The 14774-nt window shown below is 52.1% G+C and overlaps 1 protein-coding gene across 4 annotated transcripts in view; it reads right to left on the reverse strand.

The window, feature by feature from the left end:
* CRTC3 (CREB regulated transcription coactivator 3) overlaps positions 1-14774 on the reverse strand; it is a 537535-nt gene that overhangs the window by 180669 nt on the left and 342092 nt on the right. For all 4 annotated transcript variants that reach the window (XM_069625144.1, XM_069625143.1, XM_069625142.1 and 1 more), the window contains exon 4: positions 13010-13071. In XM_069625144.1, coding sequence (XP_069481245.1) covers positions 13010-13071 — 62 coding nt within the window. The remainder of the gene's footprint in view (positions 1-13009; positions 13072-14774) is intronic.

The raw sequence follows: 14774 nt of genomic DNA on the forward strand, positions 1-14774 counted from the left end.
CGTGCAAGGTGGGGTGCAGGGAGAACAAGAACAGAGGGAGATCTGGCGGGCAGCTGTGCCAGGGGTGCCTCGAGGGGTCGGCATCTCTGCACCTGCGGAACTGGGGAGAGGTCTCCAGAGGAACGGAAGCGGTGGCCCCAGGGCTCCAGTAGCAGCACCCTAGGCCCTTGAGGGGGTAAACACCCTGCAGACGCGGAGGAGCTTTGCAGGGAAGCAGTGTTGTGAATATGGCGAAGGAGGAGGAGGGCATTTCGGCGTGCCACTGATCCCTTTGCGTCGAGCCGGGAAAGAGGCGAGTGATGAGCCGGCTTTGGGAAGCGGATATGGGGAAATAGAGGACCGCAGCCTCGGCAGTTTTGATTGGGCGGCCCGTGACCATGAAATGTGCGGTGCAGCGTCGGCCACACGCACTGGAAGTGAGGTCCTGTTAAGAAGTCCAGGGAAATGGCGAGGAAACCGAGCAGAGTGCCAACCTGCCCACACCACTGGGCATTGCAAAATAACAGCAGAGCCGTCCCGCCAACACATAATAAAGCAGCCGCCTAAACATGACTGTAATTGCACGTTTTATTTCTTGTGCGTAAAAAAAAAAAATACATTTTGAGTTTGATAAACACCGCTCTGTTTTGAAGGACATGGAGTAATAGCATGTGTTTTATAAACCCACAGTGGACAATCATTGTATAGATTGGGCCACAGCTGGTGCCATTTGTCCTACAAAACACCCAATCAGCACCCAAACACTCCTACCAAGATTGAAACACCAGACTAAACGCACTGTCGGCGATTTCTGACTCGGTAGAGAACACCCCCCTCCCTCAGCTTGCAGAACGCATGCAGCAGGTGCCCCCAGCTGCTTGCTCAGTAGGACTTGCAGGACACATGCAGCAGGTTCCCCCAGCTGCTTGCTCAGTAGGACTTGCAGGACACATTCAGCAGGTGCCCTCAGCTGCTTGCTCATTAGGACTTGCAGGACACATGCAGCAGGTGCCCTCAGCCGCTTGCTCATTAGGACTTGCAGGACACATGCAGCAGATGCCCTCTGCAGCAGGCGCCCCCAGCTGCTTGCTCATTAGGAATTACAGGACACATGCAGCAGGTGCCTTCTGCAGCAGGTGCCCTCAGCTGCTTGCTCATTAGGACTTACAGGACACATGCAGCAGGTGCCCTCAGCTTCTTGCTCATTAGGACTTGCAGAACACATGCAGCAGGTGCCCTCAGCTGCTTGCTCATTAGGACTTACAGGACACATGCAGCAGATGCCCTCAGCTGCTTGCTCATTAGGACTTGCAGAACACATGCAGCAGGTGCCCTCAGCTGCTTGCTCATTAGGACTTGCAGGACACATGCAGCAGGTGCCCTCAGCTGCTTGCTCAGCAGGACTTTCAGGACACATGCAGCAGATGCCCTCAGCTGCTTGCTCATTAGGCCTTGCGGGACATATGCAGCAGGTGCCCTGAGCTGCTTCTCATTAGGACTTGCAGGACACATGCAGCAGATGCCCAGAGCTGCTTGCTCATTAGGACTTGCAGGACACATGCAGCAGATGCCCTCAGCTGCTTGCTCAGTAGGACTTGCAGGACACATGCAGCAGATGCCCTCTGCAGCAGGCGCCCCCAGCTGCTTGCTCATTAGGACTTACAGGACACATGCAGCAGGTGCCCTCAGCTGCTTGCTCATTAGGACTTGCAGGACACATGCAGCAGATGCCCTCTGCAGCAGGCGCCCCCAGCTGCTTGCTCATTGGGACTTACAGGACACATGCAGCAGGTGCCTTCTGCAGAGGGTGCCCTCAGCTGCTTGCTCATTAGGACTTGCAGGACACATGCAGCAGGTGCCCTCTGCAGCAGGTGCCCTCGGCTGCTTGCTCATTAGGACTTGCAGGACACATTCAGCAGGTGCCCTCAGCTGCTTGCTCATTAGGACTTGCAGGACACATGCGGCAGGTGCCCTCAGCTGCTTGCTCATTAGGACTTGCAGGACACATGCAGCAGATGCCCTCAGCTACTTGCTCATTAGGACTTGCAGGACACATGCAGCAGGTGCCCTCTGCAGCAGGTGCCCTCGGCTGCTTGCTCATTAGGACTTGCAGGACACATGCAGCAGGTGCCCTCAGCTGCTTGCTCATTAGGACTTGCAGGACACATGCGGCAGGTGCCCTCAGCTGCTTGCTCATTAGGACTTGCAGGACACATGCAGCAGATGCCCTCAGCTGCTTGCTCATTAGGACTTGCAGGACACATGCAGCAGGTGCCCTCAGCTGCTTGCTCATTAGGAATTGCAGGACACATGCAGCATGTGCCCTCAGCTGCTTGCTCATTAAGACTTGCAGGACACATGCAGCAGGTGCCCTCAGCTGCTTGCTCATTAGGACTTGCAGGACACATGCAGCAGGTGCCCACCTCTGCTTGCTCATTAGGACTTGCAGGACACATGCAGCAGATGCCCTCTGCAGCAGGCGCCCTCAGCTGCTTGCTCATTAGGACTTACAGGACACATGCAGCAGATGCCCTCAGCTGCTTGCTCATTAGGACTTGCAGGACACATGCAGCAGATGCCCTCTGCAGCAGGCGCCCCAGCTGCTTGCTCATTAGGACTTACAGGACACATGCAGCAGGTGCCCTCAGCTGCTTGCTCATTAGGACTTACAGGACACATGCAGCAGGTGCCCTCAGCCGCTTGCTCATTAGGACTTGCAGGACACATGCAGCAGATGCCCTCTGCAGCAGGCGCCCCCAGCTGCTTGCTCATTAGGAATTACAGGACACATGCAGCAGGTGCCTTCTGCAGCAGGTGCCCTCAGCTGCTTGCTCATTAGGACTTACAGGACACATGCAGCAGGTGCCCTCAGCTTCTTGCTCATTAGGACTTGCAGAACACATGCAGCAGGTGCCCTCAGCTGCTTGCTCATTAGGACTTACAGGACACATGCAGCAGATGCCCTCAGCTGCTTGCTCATTAGGACTTGCAGAACACATGCAGCAGGTGCCCTCAGCTGCTTGCTCATTAGGACTTGCAGGACATGCAGCAGGTGCCCTCAGCTGCTTGCTCATTAGGACTTGCAGGACACATGCAGCAGGTGCCCTCAGCTGCTTGCTCAGCAGGACTTTCAGGACACATGCAGCAGATGCCCTCAGCTGCTTGCTCATTAGGCCTTGCGGGACATATGCAGCAGGTGCCCTGAGCTGCTTCTCATTAGGACTTGCAGGACACATGCAGCAGGTGCCCTCAGCTGCTTGCTCATTAGGACTTGCAGGACACATGCAGCAGATGCCCTCTGCAGCAGGCGCCCCCAGCTGCTTGCTCATTGGGACTTACAGGACACATGCAGCAGGTGCCTTCTGCAGAGGGTGCCCTCAGCTGCTTGCTCATTAGGACTTGCAGGACACATGCAGCAGGTGCCCTCGGCTGCTTGCTCATTAGGACTTGCAGGACACATTCGGCAGGTGCCCTCAGCTGCTTGCTCATTAGGACTTGCAGGACACATGCGGCAGGTGCCCTCAGCTGCTTGCTCATTAGGACTTGCAGGACACATGCAGCAGATGCCCTCAGCTGCTTGCTCATTAGGACTTGCAGGACACATGCAGCAGGTGCCCTCAGCTGCTTGCTCATTAGGACTTGCAGGACACATGCAGCATGTGCCCTCAGCTGCTTGCTCATTAGGACTTGCAGGACACATGCAGCAGGTGCCCTCAGCTGCTTGCTCATTAGGACTTGCAGGACACATGCAGCATGTGCCCTCAGCTGCTTGCTCATTAGGACTTGCAGGACACATGCAGCAGGTGCCCTCAGCTGCTTGCTCATTAGGACTTGCAGGACACATGCAGCAGGTGCCCACCTCTGCTTGCTCATTAGGACTTGCAGGACACATGCAGCAGATGCCCTCTGCAGCAGGCGCCCTCAGCTGCTTGCTCATAAGGATTTACAGGACACATGCAGCAGATGCCCTCAGCTGCTTGCTCATTAGGACTTGCAGGACACATGCAGCAGATGCCCTCTGCAGCAGGCACCCCCAGCTGCTTGCTCATTAGGACTTACAGGACACATGCAGCAGGTGCCCTCAGCTGCTTGCTCATTAGGACTTACAGGACACATGCAGCAGGTGCCCTCAGCCGCTTGCTCATTAGGACTTGCAGGACACATGCAGCAGATGCCCTCTGCAGCAGGCGCCCCCAGCTTTCTCATTAGGACTTACAGGACACATGCAGCAGGTGCCTTCTGCAGCAGGTGCCCTCAGCTGCTTGCTCATTAAGACTTACAGGACACATGCAGCAGGTGCCCTCAGCTGCTTGCTCAGCAGGACTTTCAGGACACATGCAGCAGATGCCCTCAGCTGCTTGCTCATTAGGCCTTGCGGGACATATGCAGCAGGTGCCCTGAGCTGCTTCTCATTAGGACTTGCAGGACACATGCAGCAGATGCCCACAGCTGCTTGCTCATTAGGACTTGCAGGACACATGCAGCAGATGCCCTCAGCTGCTTGCTCAGTAGGACTTGCAGGACACATGCAGCAGGTGCCCTCAGCTGCTTGCTCATTAGGCCTTGCGGAACACAGGCAGCAGGTGCCCTCAGCTGCTTGCTCATTAGGACTTGCAGGACACATGCAGCAGATGCCCTCAGCTGCTTGCTAAGTAGGACTTGCAGGACACATGCAGCAGGTGCCCTCAGCTGCTTGCTCATTAGGACTTGCAGGACACATGCAGCAGATGCCCCCAGCTGCTTCTCATTAGGACTTGCAGGACACATGCAGCAGCTGCCCCCAGCTGCTTGCTCATTAGGACTTGCAGGACACATGCAGCAGATGCCCTCAGCTGCTTGCTCAGTAGGACTTGCAGGACACATGCAGCAGATGCCCTCAGCTGCTTGCTCAGTAGGACTTGCAGGACACATGCAGCAGATGCCCTCAGCTGCTTGCTCAGTAGGACTTGCAGGACACATGCAGCAGGTGCCCTCAGCTGCTTCTCATTAGGACTTGCAGGATGCATGCAGCAGATGCCCTCAGCTGCTTGCTCAATAGGACTTGCGGGACACATGCAGCAGATGCCCTGAGCTGCTTGCTCATTAGGCCTTGCGGGACACATGCAGCAGGTGCCCTGAGCTGCTTCTCATTAGGACTTGCAGGACACATGCAGCAGATGCCCACAGCTGCTTGCTCATTAGGCCTTGCGGAACACATGCAGCAGGTGCCCTGAACTGCTTGCTCATTAGGACTTGCAGGACACATGCAGCAGGTGCCCTCAGCTGCTTGCTCATTAGGACTTGCAGGACACATGCAGCAGATGCCCTCAGCTGCTTGCTCATTAGGACTTGCAGGATATATGCAGCAGATGCCCTCAGCTGTTTGCACATTAGGACTTGCAGGATACATGCAGCAGATCCCCTCAGATGCTTTCTCATTAGGACTTGCAGGATATATGCAGCAGATGCCCTCGGCTGCTTGCTCATTAGGACTTGCAGGATATATGCAGCAGATGCCCTCAGCTGTTTGCACATTAGGACTTGCAGGATACATGCAGCAGATCCCCTCAGATGCTTTCTCATTAGGACTTGCAGGATATATGCAGCAGATGCCCTCAGCTGCTTGCTCATTAGGACTTGCAGGATATATGCAGCAGATGCCCTCAGCTGTTTGCACATTAGGGCTTGCAGGATACATGCAGCAGATCCCCTCAGATGCTTTCTCATTAGGACTTGCAGGATATATGCAGCAGATGCCCTCGGCTGCTTGCTCATTTGGATTTACGGCATATGTGCAGCAGATACCCTCGTGGGAGACCGCACTCTGCCTCCTCTGAGCGTCCGCTGCCACATTCTCCTCTCCGGCCAGATTAACTGCAGAGAGTGAGATTCCCTGCTGTATTGCCCAGAACCAGAGCTGCATCGCCACTCTGCACAGCGGGAGCAGCCCTACACCCCCGTTTTTGTTGAGGTAATGGATGGCCACTGTTGTCCGTCCTAATCAGGACACACTTCCCGCACACAAATGACAGAAAAGCCTTCAGGGCTAGCCTGATGGCCCTCAGCTCAAAAAGATTGATGTCTAGTCTGGACTCTGACCGGGACCAACGACCGCTTGTGGTCAGCTCTTTGGCGTGAGCACCCCATCCTGTGAGGGAAGCATCTGCCACTACAGTCACCTCCGGCCACGGTTGCCAAAACGGCTCTCCCTTCATCAGATTCCCTTCGCTGGCCCAACACAGAAGATCCCTTGAGACCATGAGCGGAATCTGAAGGAGATCCGACATCTTGCCCGAGAATTGGGACCACTGCGTCCTGAGGGCCCATTGAAGGGATCTCATCCGCAGTCTGGCCTCCGGCACCAGAAGAATGCAGGATTCCATGAGGCCGAGCAACCTTACGAATTCGAAAGCCGGTAGACTCTGGGCATTTTGAAATTTGTCAACCATCTGGACAATGTGATGAGCCCTCACCTTGAGAGGCTAGCACTTCCCCCCAAGGACATGTACAACACAGCTCCGATGTACTGGAGCGATTAGGAAGGTGTCATATGTGACTTCTTGAAATTGAGAAAGAAGCCCAGCTTGTGAAGGGAGTAGCAGGTGAGGTTGAGATGATCCAAGGCCTGTTTGGGAGAACGCACTCGATCAGCCAGTCGTCCAGGTAGGGGTAGACGTGAATCCCCTCTCTCCTGAGATACGCTGCCACCACCACCATGAGCTTGGTGAAGACCCTCTGGGCAGAGGTCAACCCGAAAGGCACGACCCGAAACTGAAAGTGCGAGTTGCCAGCCGCAAACCTCAGGTATTTTCTGTGCTTTGGATGAATTGGAACATGAAGTAAGCATCCTGGAGGTCCAGAGACACCAACCAATCTCGAAGTCGAAGAGCCTGAAGGACCAGAGAAAGAGTGACCATCTCGAACTTGTCTTTCCTGAGGAACTTGTTCAACCAATGCAAGTACAAGATGGGTCTCAGTCCCCTGTCTTTATTTGGAATCAAAAAATATGGGGGAATACCATCCCTTGTTCCTCTCCACCACAGGCACTAGTTCTAGAGCGCCTTTCTCTAGCAGGGTCAAGATTTCCTGCACAAGAAGCGGATCCAGAATCTTCATAGAGAGGTAGCCCGGTGGATTGTCGCAAGGCCGATTGAGGAAGGGTAGGCAGTAGCCATGGGCTATTGTTTTCAGAACCCACGCATCTGAAGTAATGGCTTGCCTCTCTTCGAGATGCTGAGACAGTCTGACCCCAACCAGCGAACAATGGGACCTCGCCTCATAGCTGTTTTGGAGGGGCTGCGGCAGTGCCTGAAGGCAAAGACGCAGCTGCCTGAGCGGCTTTGGCACTTCCTCCCCATCCACCACGGGTAGTCTTACAGTGGCCCCTTTGACTGGCCGCTCCTCTCGCTTTACCAAAAGAGGAGTAGTAACAAAAGGAACCCCTCCACTGATGTCCCCCCTAGGATGAAAAGGCAGAGGTTGACGCACAACTGTGCCCAAAGATTTAGCAGCTGCTTTGGAGGTCTGCAACCTCTCAAGGCTCTCGTCAGCCTTGCTGGCAAACAAATGAGAGCCATCAAAGGGCATGTTGAGAAGACAGGCCTGCAAATCCGGTGCAACGCCCAACTTCTGCCACCACGCAAACCTGCGTATCTTGGTGCTCGCAGACATGGGTCGGCTGACGCTATCTGCCGTGTCCAACCCAGACTGAAGGGATTCATACATGGCATCCTTGCCATCCTGCACAATATCAAGGAACCCATCCCTTTCTTCCCCTTCGGGAATATGCTCAGCCGCCAGAGACAATTCCACAGAGTGCGTGAACATTTGGTCAAGGCACAGGTGGAGTTTGCCGATTTAAGGGCCATACTCCCAGCCGAGAATACCCTGCTTGCCCATCCATCGAAGCACTTGTCGTCCCTATCTGGAGTGATGGTAGGGTACACCACCTGCCTCGAGGTGGCCGTGGCCACCTGAACCACCAAACTCTCCAGCGTTGGGTGTGTGGATAGGTAGCTGGGGTCACTACTGGAGGGGCAGTATTTCTTAGTCAACGACTTGTTGACCGCCGGAAGAGATTCCGGGGTGTTCCAAGTAGCAGCCACCCTTTTCTGTAACGCCTCTTTGAAAAGGCAACACTGGGTCAGTGGACAGACCCTGATCTAAAATATCAGTAAGGTCATCCTGATTGAATTCAACTTGCGGGCCGGACCACCTCAGGTACCTCCTTGACATCAACCGTCTATAGGAAGATTCAGCATGAGCTCCAGGCTCAGGCCTGCCAAACTCATCTCAGGAGATGTGTCCAGGCCACTGGCATCATGTAAAGATTGCCTCAGATCCTCCAGCTGACTGTCCTCAGAAAAGACCATGTCCGGAGCTTCAGGGGTGTCACCAGGAGCATCAAAAGGCTCCAACTCCACATCAGACCTTCTCCTCATCCTCATAGATATCCTGTAGAGAATGAAAGAACTCCCTCCTAGGGACAGGAGTAGACCTTGGGTCAAGAGGAGGCCTTACAATCTTAGACAAAGCCTTTCTCGGTGGCTCCACAGCTCTAGGGACCTCCCCTGGCAAATGCAGGCCTGTAGGCCCGAGGGCGTCGAGGGCGTCAACGGCTTTGGCGTCGACAATGGCGCCGATGGCTCGGAGGGCCTGACCTAGGGCAAGGCCTCACAGATGCACTCGATGGGCACGGCGCTGACGATGTCGACACCTTCCTCAGCACCTTCGCAGACTTCAACGGTTTCGTCAGGGACGAAGACCACGACCTGGATCTGACACGTCTCTGGTGATCTATCAGAGCCTTTTCCGAATGGGACCTCGATGGCTTCCAAGGTTTATCGCGGCGACGGTCCGGGCCCAAAGGCACGCGAGCGTCGGACTGAGACCGTTCCCCCACCGGCTTCAACCGAAGGCGCGGAAGGGACAGTGCACTGGGATTGAAAAATCTCCAGCATTTTCTCCTTGAATGCCTCCCACTCCTCTGCAGTAGAGGATTTAGTGGGGCAAGCTACTTTCCTTGCGGAGCCATCATCCGACGAGGACGGGAAAGGCGACCAGTGACGCCGCTTCCGGGTGTGCCACGATGAGTAGTGAGAACCACTCCGGGACCGAGATCCCCTGGACTCCCTCTGACGTGGAGAGTCACCCCTCGAGTCGTCAGTGGAAAGACTAGTAGTTTTACTGGATTTACAGGGTTTTGATACCCGACCTACCTGCAACTTCCCCTTACGCTCCTGCAAGTCCTTGGCAGTCAATGACTGGCATTTCAAGCAGTCGTCCGTGTTGTTGCTCTCGCCCAGTCACCACAAGCAGATACGGTGCGGGTCCATGATGGACATCCTATACTCACATTCCCTGCAACTTTTCAAGCCTGACCGCAGGGTCGGAGGGGTAGAAGAAGAAGACATTATCGAAGTGGATAAAACGAGGCGTGCCCATTTTTCGAAGCAAAGACGTTTGTGGAAAAAACTGAACTGAGGCTACGGGCGCCATTCATCCTATTTTTAACATCCGATGATGTCCCCCTCGACGGAGGCCTTCGAGGGACATCGACCCGACGGCATCGACGCAGGACGTTCTCTGCTGAAAAGTAGCACAGCTGTGGACATTACATGTCAAAGGTGTGGAATACGTTGGAGGACACAATCCATTCTTAGTAACTTTACCAAAAAACCTTGCAGAATTGTAAAGTTACCACAGAACCCACAGGGTGGTCCACGACATTTCAACCAGACGGGTGTCATTGTCAAGATTAGTTCCAAGCAATGACAACATCTGTGGTGGGGCACGAAATTACAGAACTCAACCAAAACACACCGTTTTTTACATTTCACTGATTGGACAGGAATCCTCCCACGTGACAGTGAAATTTCAAAATATTTGTTATTCTGCGGATAGTAGGTCTATTAGAAGTGCCCATTAAACTCAATGAAAGGATTCAATGTTTGTGCCATAGAGAAAACTGGACGACAATAGAAAACAAGACAAACCTTTCGAGTGGCAATTCACTCAAGATCCCAGGTGCCGGGCTTCATAAAGTTTTGCTGGGGTAGAGTTGAAGCTGTAGGGGATGCAGGGGGCATGGAGAGGCATCATTCTAACTGCCTCAGCCCCAAATTAAGACATTTATTGAACAAGACCCCTTTTTTTAGGGCCCATAAAGATCCCCCAGGGCACTGAAAGGTTTGGTTATTTTGTGTTAACTTCACCCTAAAATGACATCTTACAAAGCAGTCATTATCGTGAAGGTATGTATGGGTCCAAACCCTTAAAAGTGTGTTTTGACCCCGATCGATATTAACCATATAGACCTTAGGTAGGTAATACAAGAAATTAATTGGTATTGGTGTATCAATGGTTTGGTATTGGCGTATCAATAGTTTCACAAATGTTGGCTCTTGGTTACATGGTCATTTTATCAGCCTTGAGGACGACTGAGGTCGAAACACGTGTTGGCTGATTGATTGGGAATAAAACCACTACGGATGAAAATCAGACAGAAATAGAGTTATTTTTGTATTTATTTCGTACAACTGATTATAAGAAGACAGAGCGTGATACACCAATACCAGTCATCATTATCATTTGGAAACAAGACAGATCATTGCTTAATACCTTTGGAAACTTTGAATGGTTTTTTTATGTGACCGAGGTTGTCGGAAACGTGTCCTAAACTATAGGAGCCAAGGAAGAGAAGGCTCGGCAGCAGCATCTTTTTCTTACTAGCTTTCGAGATCCTTGGCAGGTTCTGGTCCTGAGATTGTGACTACAGCTTCTGTTTTAAAAAGCGGAAATGGTTTTACACATAGATCTAAGAGGAAGGCTGGTTAGTTTAACAACTAGCCTGAAAGCTAGGGTAATGTGCTTTCTAGGCCGCTTCAGCAACAATTCCACAGTAAAGCGATGTATTCTTTACAGTTCCATCAAGTAATGAGGAAGGTCTGCACAGGCCACATTCCAGTAATCAAGTCAGAGCGATGTAAATGATGGAATAATGTGTGATCTGATGTGAATAAGAAAAGCGGTGTGGCTGGGCGTTTCCGAGTGGCTGGGCGTTTCCGAGCAGCTGGGCGTTCGAGCAGCTGGGCGTCCGAGCAGCTGGGTGGGTGTTCGAGCAGCTGGGTGGGTGTTCGAGCAGCTGGGTGGGTGTTCGAGCAGCTGGGTGGGTGTTCGAGCAGCTGGGTGGGTGTTCGAGCAGCTGGGTGGGTGTTCGAGCAGCTGGGTGGGTGTTCGAGCAGCTGGGTGGGTGTTCGAGCAGCTGGGTGGGTGTCCGAGCAGCTGGGTGGGTGTCCGAGCAGCTGGGTGTTCTGACCGCCTTAGAGATCTGAAGTGCAGAACGCAGGATTTCATCCTTGCTCAGCCTGGACACAAGCTCTGTTTTTGCCATTGAGCTGGAGTGTGTATCTACTCGTGCACTTGCTTTCTTCTGTCCCCCAATGGGAGAATCCCAAATCTATGACCTCCTGGTGGAGAATGTACACGGAGCAATAAGTGTATGGAATAAAATTCCGGAGGCTGCACATGCTAGTGGAAAGCATTGGCAACAGCGCAGACCCGTGAGGAACGCCACAACCACTCTGTACACAGTCACTACAAAGACTGCTGCAGTAAAAAGCAAGTTCCACAACGTCTCAACAGCTGCTACAATAGAAATGTGATTACGTCTAGTCTAGACTATGGAGGAATCTAAATAGCAGAGCTGCATTTACCAAAAAGACCTCGATTAGAGCGCAGTGCCTAATACATAAAGAGGCCATGTTGGCTTATGCAGTCAAATGATATTATACATATTTAATTATACTAACATGTGTATAAAAGTAGCACTCAATACAAGAATGAGAACAACGAAAATACCTTTGTATGAAAGGGGAGTGCTTGGTAACAAAAAAACGAATTATCCCATGGCAACCATTTAACTGTTTTGGTCACTGTAGTTTCAAACTAAGTTGCCACTGGTTAGTAAACATTGGAATTACATAGATAACGTATCCACCAAGCCAATGAAGTTGTGTTGGTAATATGAGATCGAGTCATTTAAAACCTCTAGTTATTATGACGAATATCCCATCACCCCTATGTTTTTAACACTTTGGCTGGTTTTCTGCCCGTTGATGTTTAAAGGATATTTTGATGGATTCATTTTCGTCTGATTGCGGTTTATAATACATCCCTACAAGATTACATCTCAGAAATTGCACATTTCTAACAATACTGAAGGTGTTGCTCTCAATGCCACTGAACTAGTGGTGAGAGTGGTACTTACAGAAGGCGTTATGGGAAACGGGCTATAAGGAGACCTTGCTAACCCGCTATACGCCAGTGCAAGCGTTCTCTACAGTGCTCCGTGCAGTGCATGCAGTTCTGTACAGCGCATGCGGCTCCGTACAGGGCATGCGGCTCCCGGCTCCGTACAGGGCATGCGGCTCCCGGCTCCGTACAGGGCATGCGGCTCCGTACAGGGCATGCTGCTCCGTACAGGGCATGCAGTTCCGTACAGGGCATGCGGCTCTACAATGCTCAAAGGCCTTTATTTTGCTCATCAGTGAGGTTAGTCACTAAAATACCGCTATTCTGCTCATGAGTTTAGGCATTACATTTGTCTTGGACTATTGTGACATAACAGAACCAGGCGACTTTCTTTTCTTGCGCAAATGTTTTAGGAGTGTTGAACAACATTTCAAATAGTGGGAAACACACATTCCAGCAACACGAGAATGTCAGCAGAGCCGTCCACACCTGCTCCTGCCCCGCTATACACTCTGGCTAGTACAAGCGCCTGGAAGCTTTCTTTCCCCCATTTTTGGCTTGAGCCGATGCACATGGACAGCCTTGGGGCAATCGCACACACACTGAAGGACCACTAAAGGAAAAAGCGAGACTCCTTAAACTAAAGGCTTCTTGCATGAAACAGCCATAGGCGCCGCCATGTTCTGTTGCAAGGACCCAAGGCGTGTCCATTGGGGAACCTTTAGGGAGATCATACAGGAATAGCCAGAAATGCACATTCTGCAACTCTTTCTGTCATAAGGTGAATGTATTTGCTTACCTTCTCCAGCTGTTGTCAGGCGGAGGCGAGAGGTAAATGGACCCATACGGAGAAGCGTCACAGTGATGGAAGAGTAAAGGAAAAGCAGCTCACACCAGTTCTGGCAAAGTGTGGACATGTGTAAAACGCATGCTGCAAGCCCAAGGCACTGACTGCCTCACTTGGGACCCACCCGCGAAGGTCCCTTCACAGTGCCCTGCTGCTGCCCACTCTCGCTTCTTGCCCTCCCCTGCTCACAAGCAATGATAAAAAACTGATCTTGTAGACCGAGGCAAATTGTAAACCACTAAAACTGGATGAGGTTGATACATGAAATAGTTCTGCCTTGGCTTATAATACAAAGCTCCTCTGGGCTAATCACTGCTATGTGCGATGCCTGCGACAGATTACAATTGTCCTAGTCATTTATATGCAAAGAATAGTTTCGCCAAGTACGTGCAGTGGTAAACAGAAGTGACATGGGAGTGTGTGCCATGTTTGCGGTGCCAGGGCATTGCTTTGCTTGTCTAGTCTCGTGAAGTGTGAGAGCAACTTCCGAGCAGAAGGCCAGGGAGAGTCTGGGCACTCGGACGATCAGAGTGGGCCTGCTGCTGGACCTCTGCCCAGCGATCTTAGCTTGCAATGTAATGCAGCTTTCTGCAAGTTTGATGCCTCTCGGAGCCTCTCAGTGCCAGGCGCATTCATTTCTTTGAAAGCCATCTCCTTTCTGGGCTCAAAGCATGCATGCAACATGTAACTCTCATATAACGGGAAAGCATCACATAACATGCAGCAACATATCTGACACCATAGGCATCCATGCAAGCATCGAATGCTGGAGAACAACGATAACATCCACATGTTATCCAACTCACGTTCTGAAGACGCCCTCGCAACACAATAGCTACTGATTCACAAAAGGTTTTTCTAGGAGTAAGTGGAAGTTACACCTGGAAAAGGCATTACTTACCAGCAGAGAAGCCAAGCGTATATCTAAACGAAATACTCACGACTCAACCTGGATAAAGTGTGTCGGCACTCACCGGATCCCAGATCTGGCATCGGAAGTCTAACCGGATCTCGGGTTCCGGCATGCCTCCGCCTCGGCCCAGGAAATAACCCACAAAACAAAGCAAAGCGCTTGCCGCGTTACGGTACGGAGTGGGGGGAGCCGCAAACAGCACATCGGCACCGTGAGCGTTCTTCTGGCTCCGCCCCCTGTGTAGGTCACAGCGTGGCCTTTGACCCTCGGCGACATGGGGTCTTGCTATGCGAGTGCACTGTGCAGAGCAGCCTCCATCTGGAAAAGGCAATGGCCTGTCCTGAAATCCACTCTGTGCGACCCCACTGTGGATGGGCACAGAGCAGATTACAGAACGGCCTCCGCGAAGCCAGGGCTCGCCGATCAATGCCTTTTCCAAGTGGATTCTGGTATTTGTTGTCTTTCTTGAGAGCTCACAGTACATTTTGCCCAGAATATTTCCAAGTTGATAAAAGATGGCTTGAAAAGTCCACAAGTCATAGTATGGTGTGCGCGTGTGCACGTGCGTGTGCGTGTGCGTGCGTGCGTGTACCTTTCAATCCATCTTTTTAATACAGCAGAGCATTGTTAAAAGCCAAACAGGGGGAGAAAGGGGAGATGGTGAGTGCAAGTGAGTCCTGAATATTTGCCCAGGATGCCATGAGGCAAGAACTCTTGCAATCCTTGATCAATTATTTTTCCGGGATTATGGCCATGTGCTGTTTTTCAGGGTACATGCGATGGGCAGTGTCTTGTGCTGTGGTT

Source organism: Ambystoma mexicanum, chromosome 11, assembly GCF_040938575.1.
Source record: "Ambystoma mexicanum isolate Mex_15411 chromosome 11, UKY_AmexF1_1, whole genome shotgun sequence".
Lineage (NCBI taxonomy): Eukaryota > Metazoa > Chordata > Amphibia > Caudata > Ambystomatidae > Ambystoma > Ambystoma mexicanum.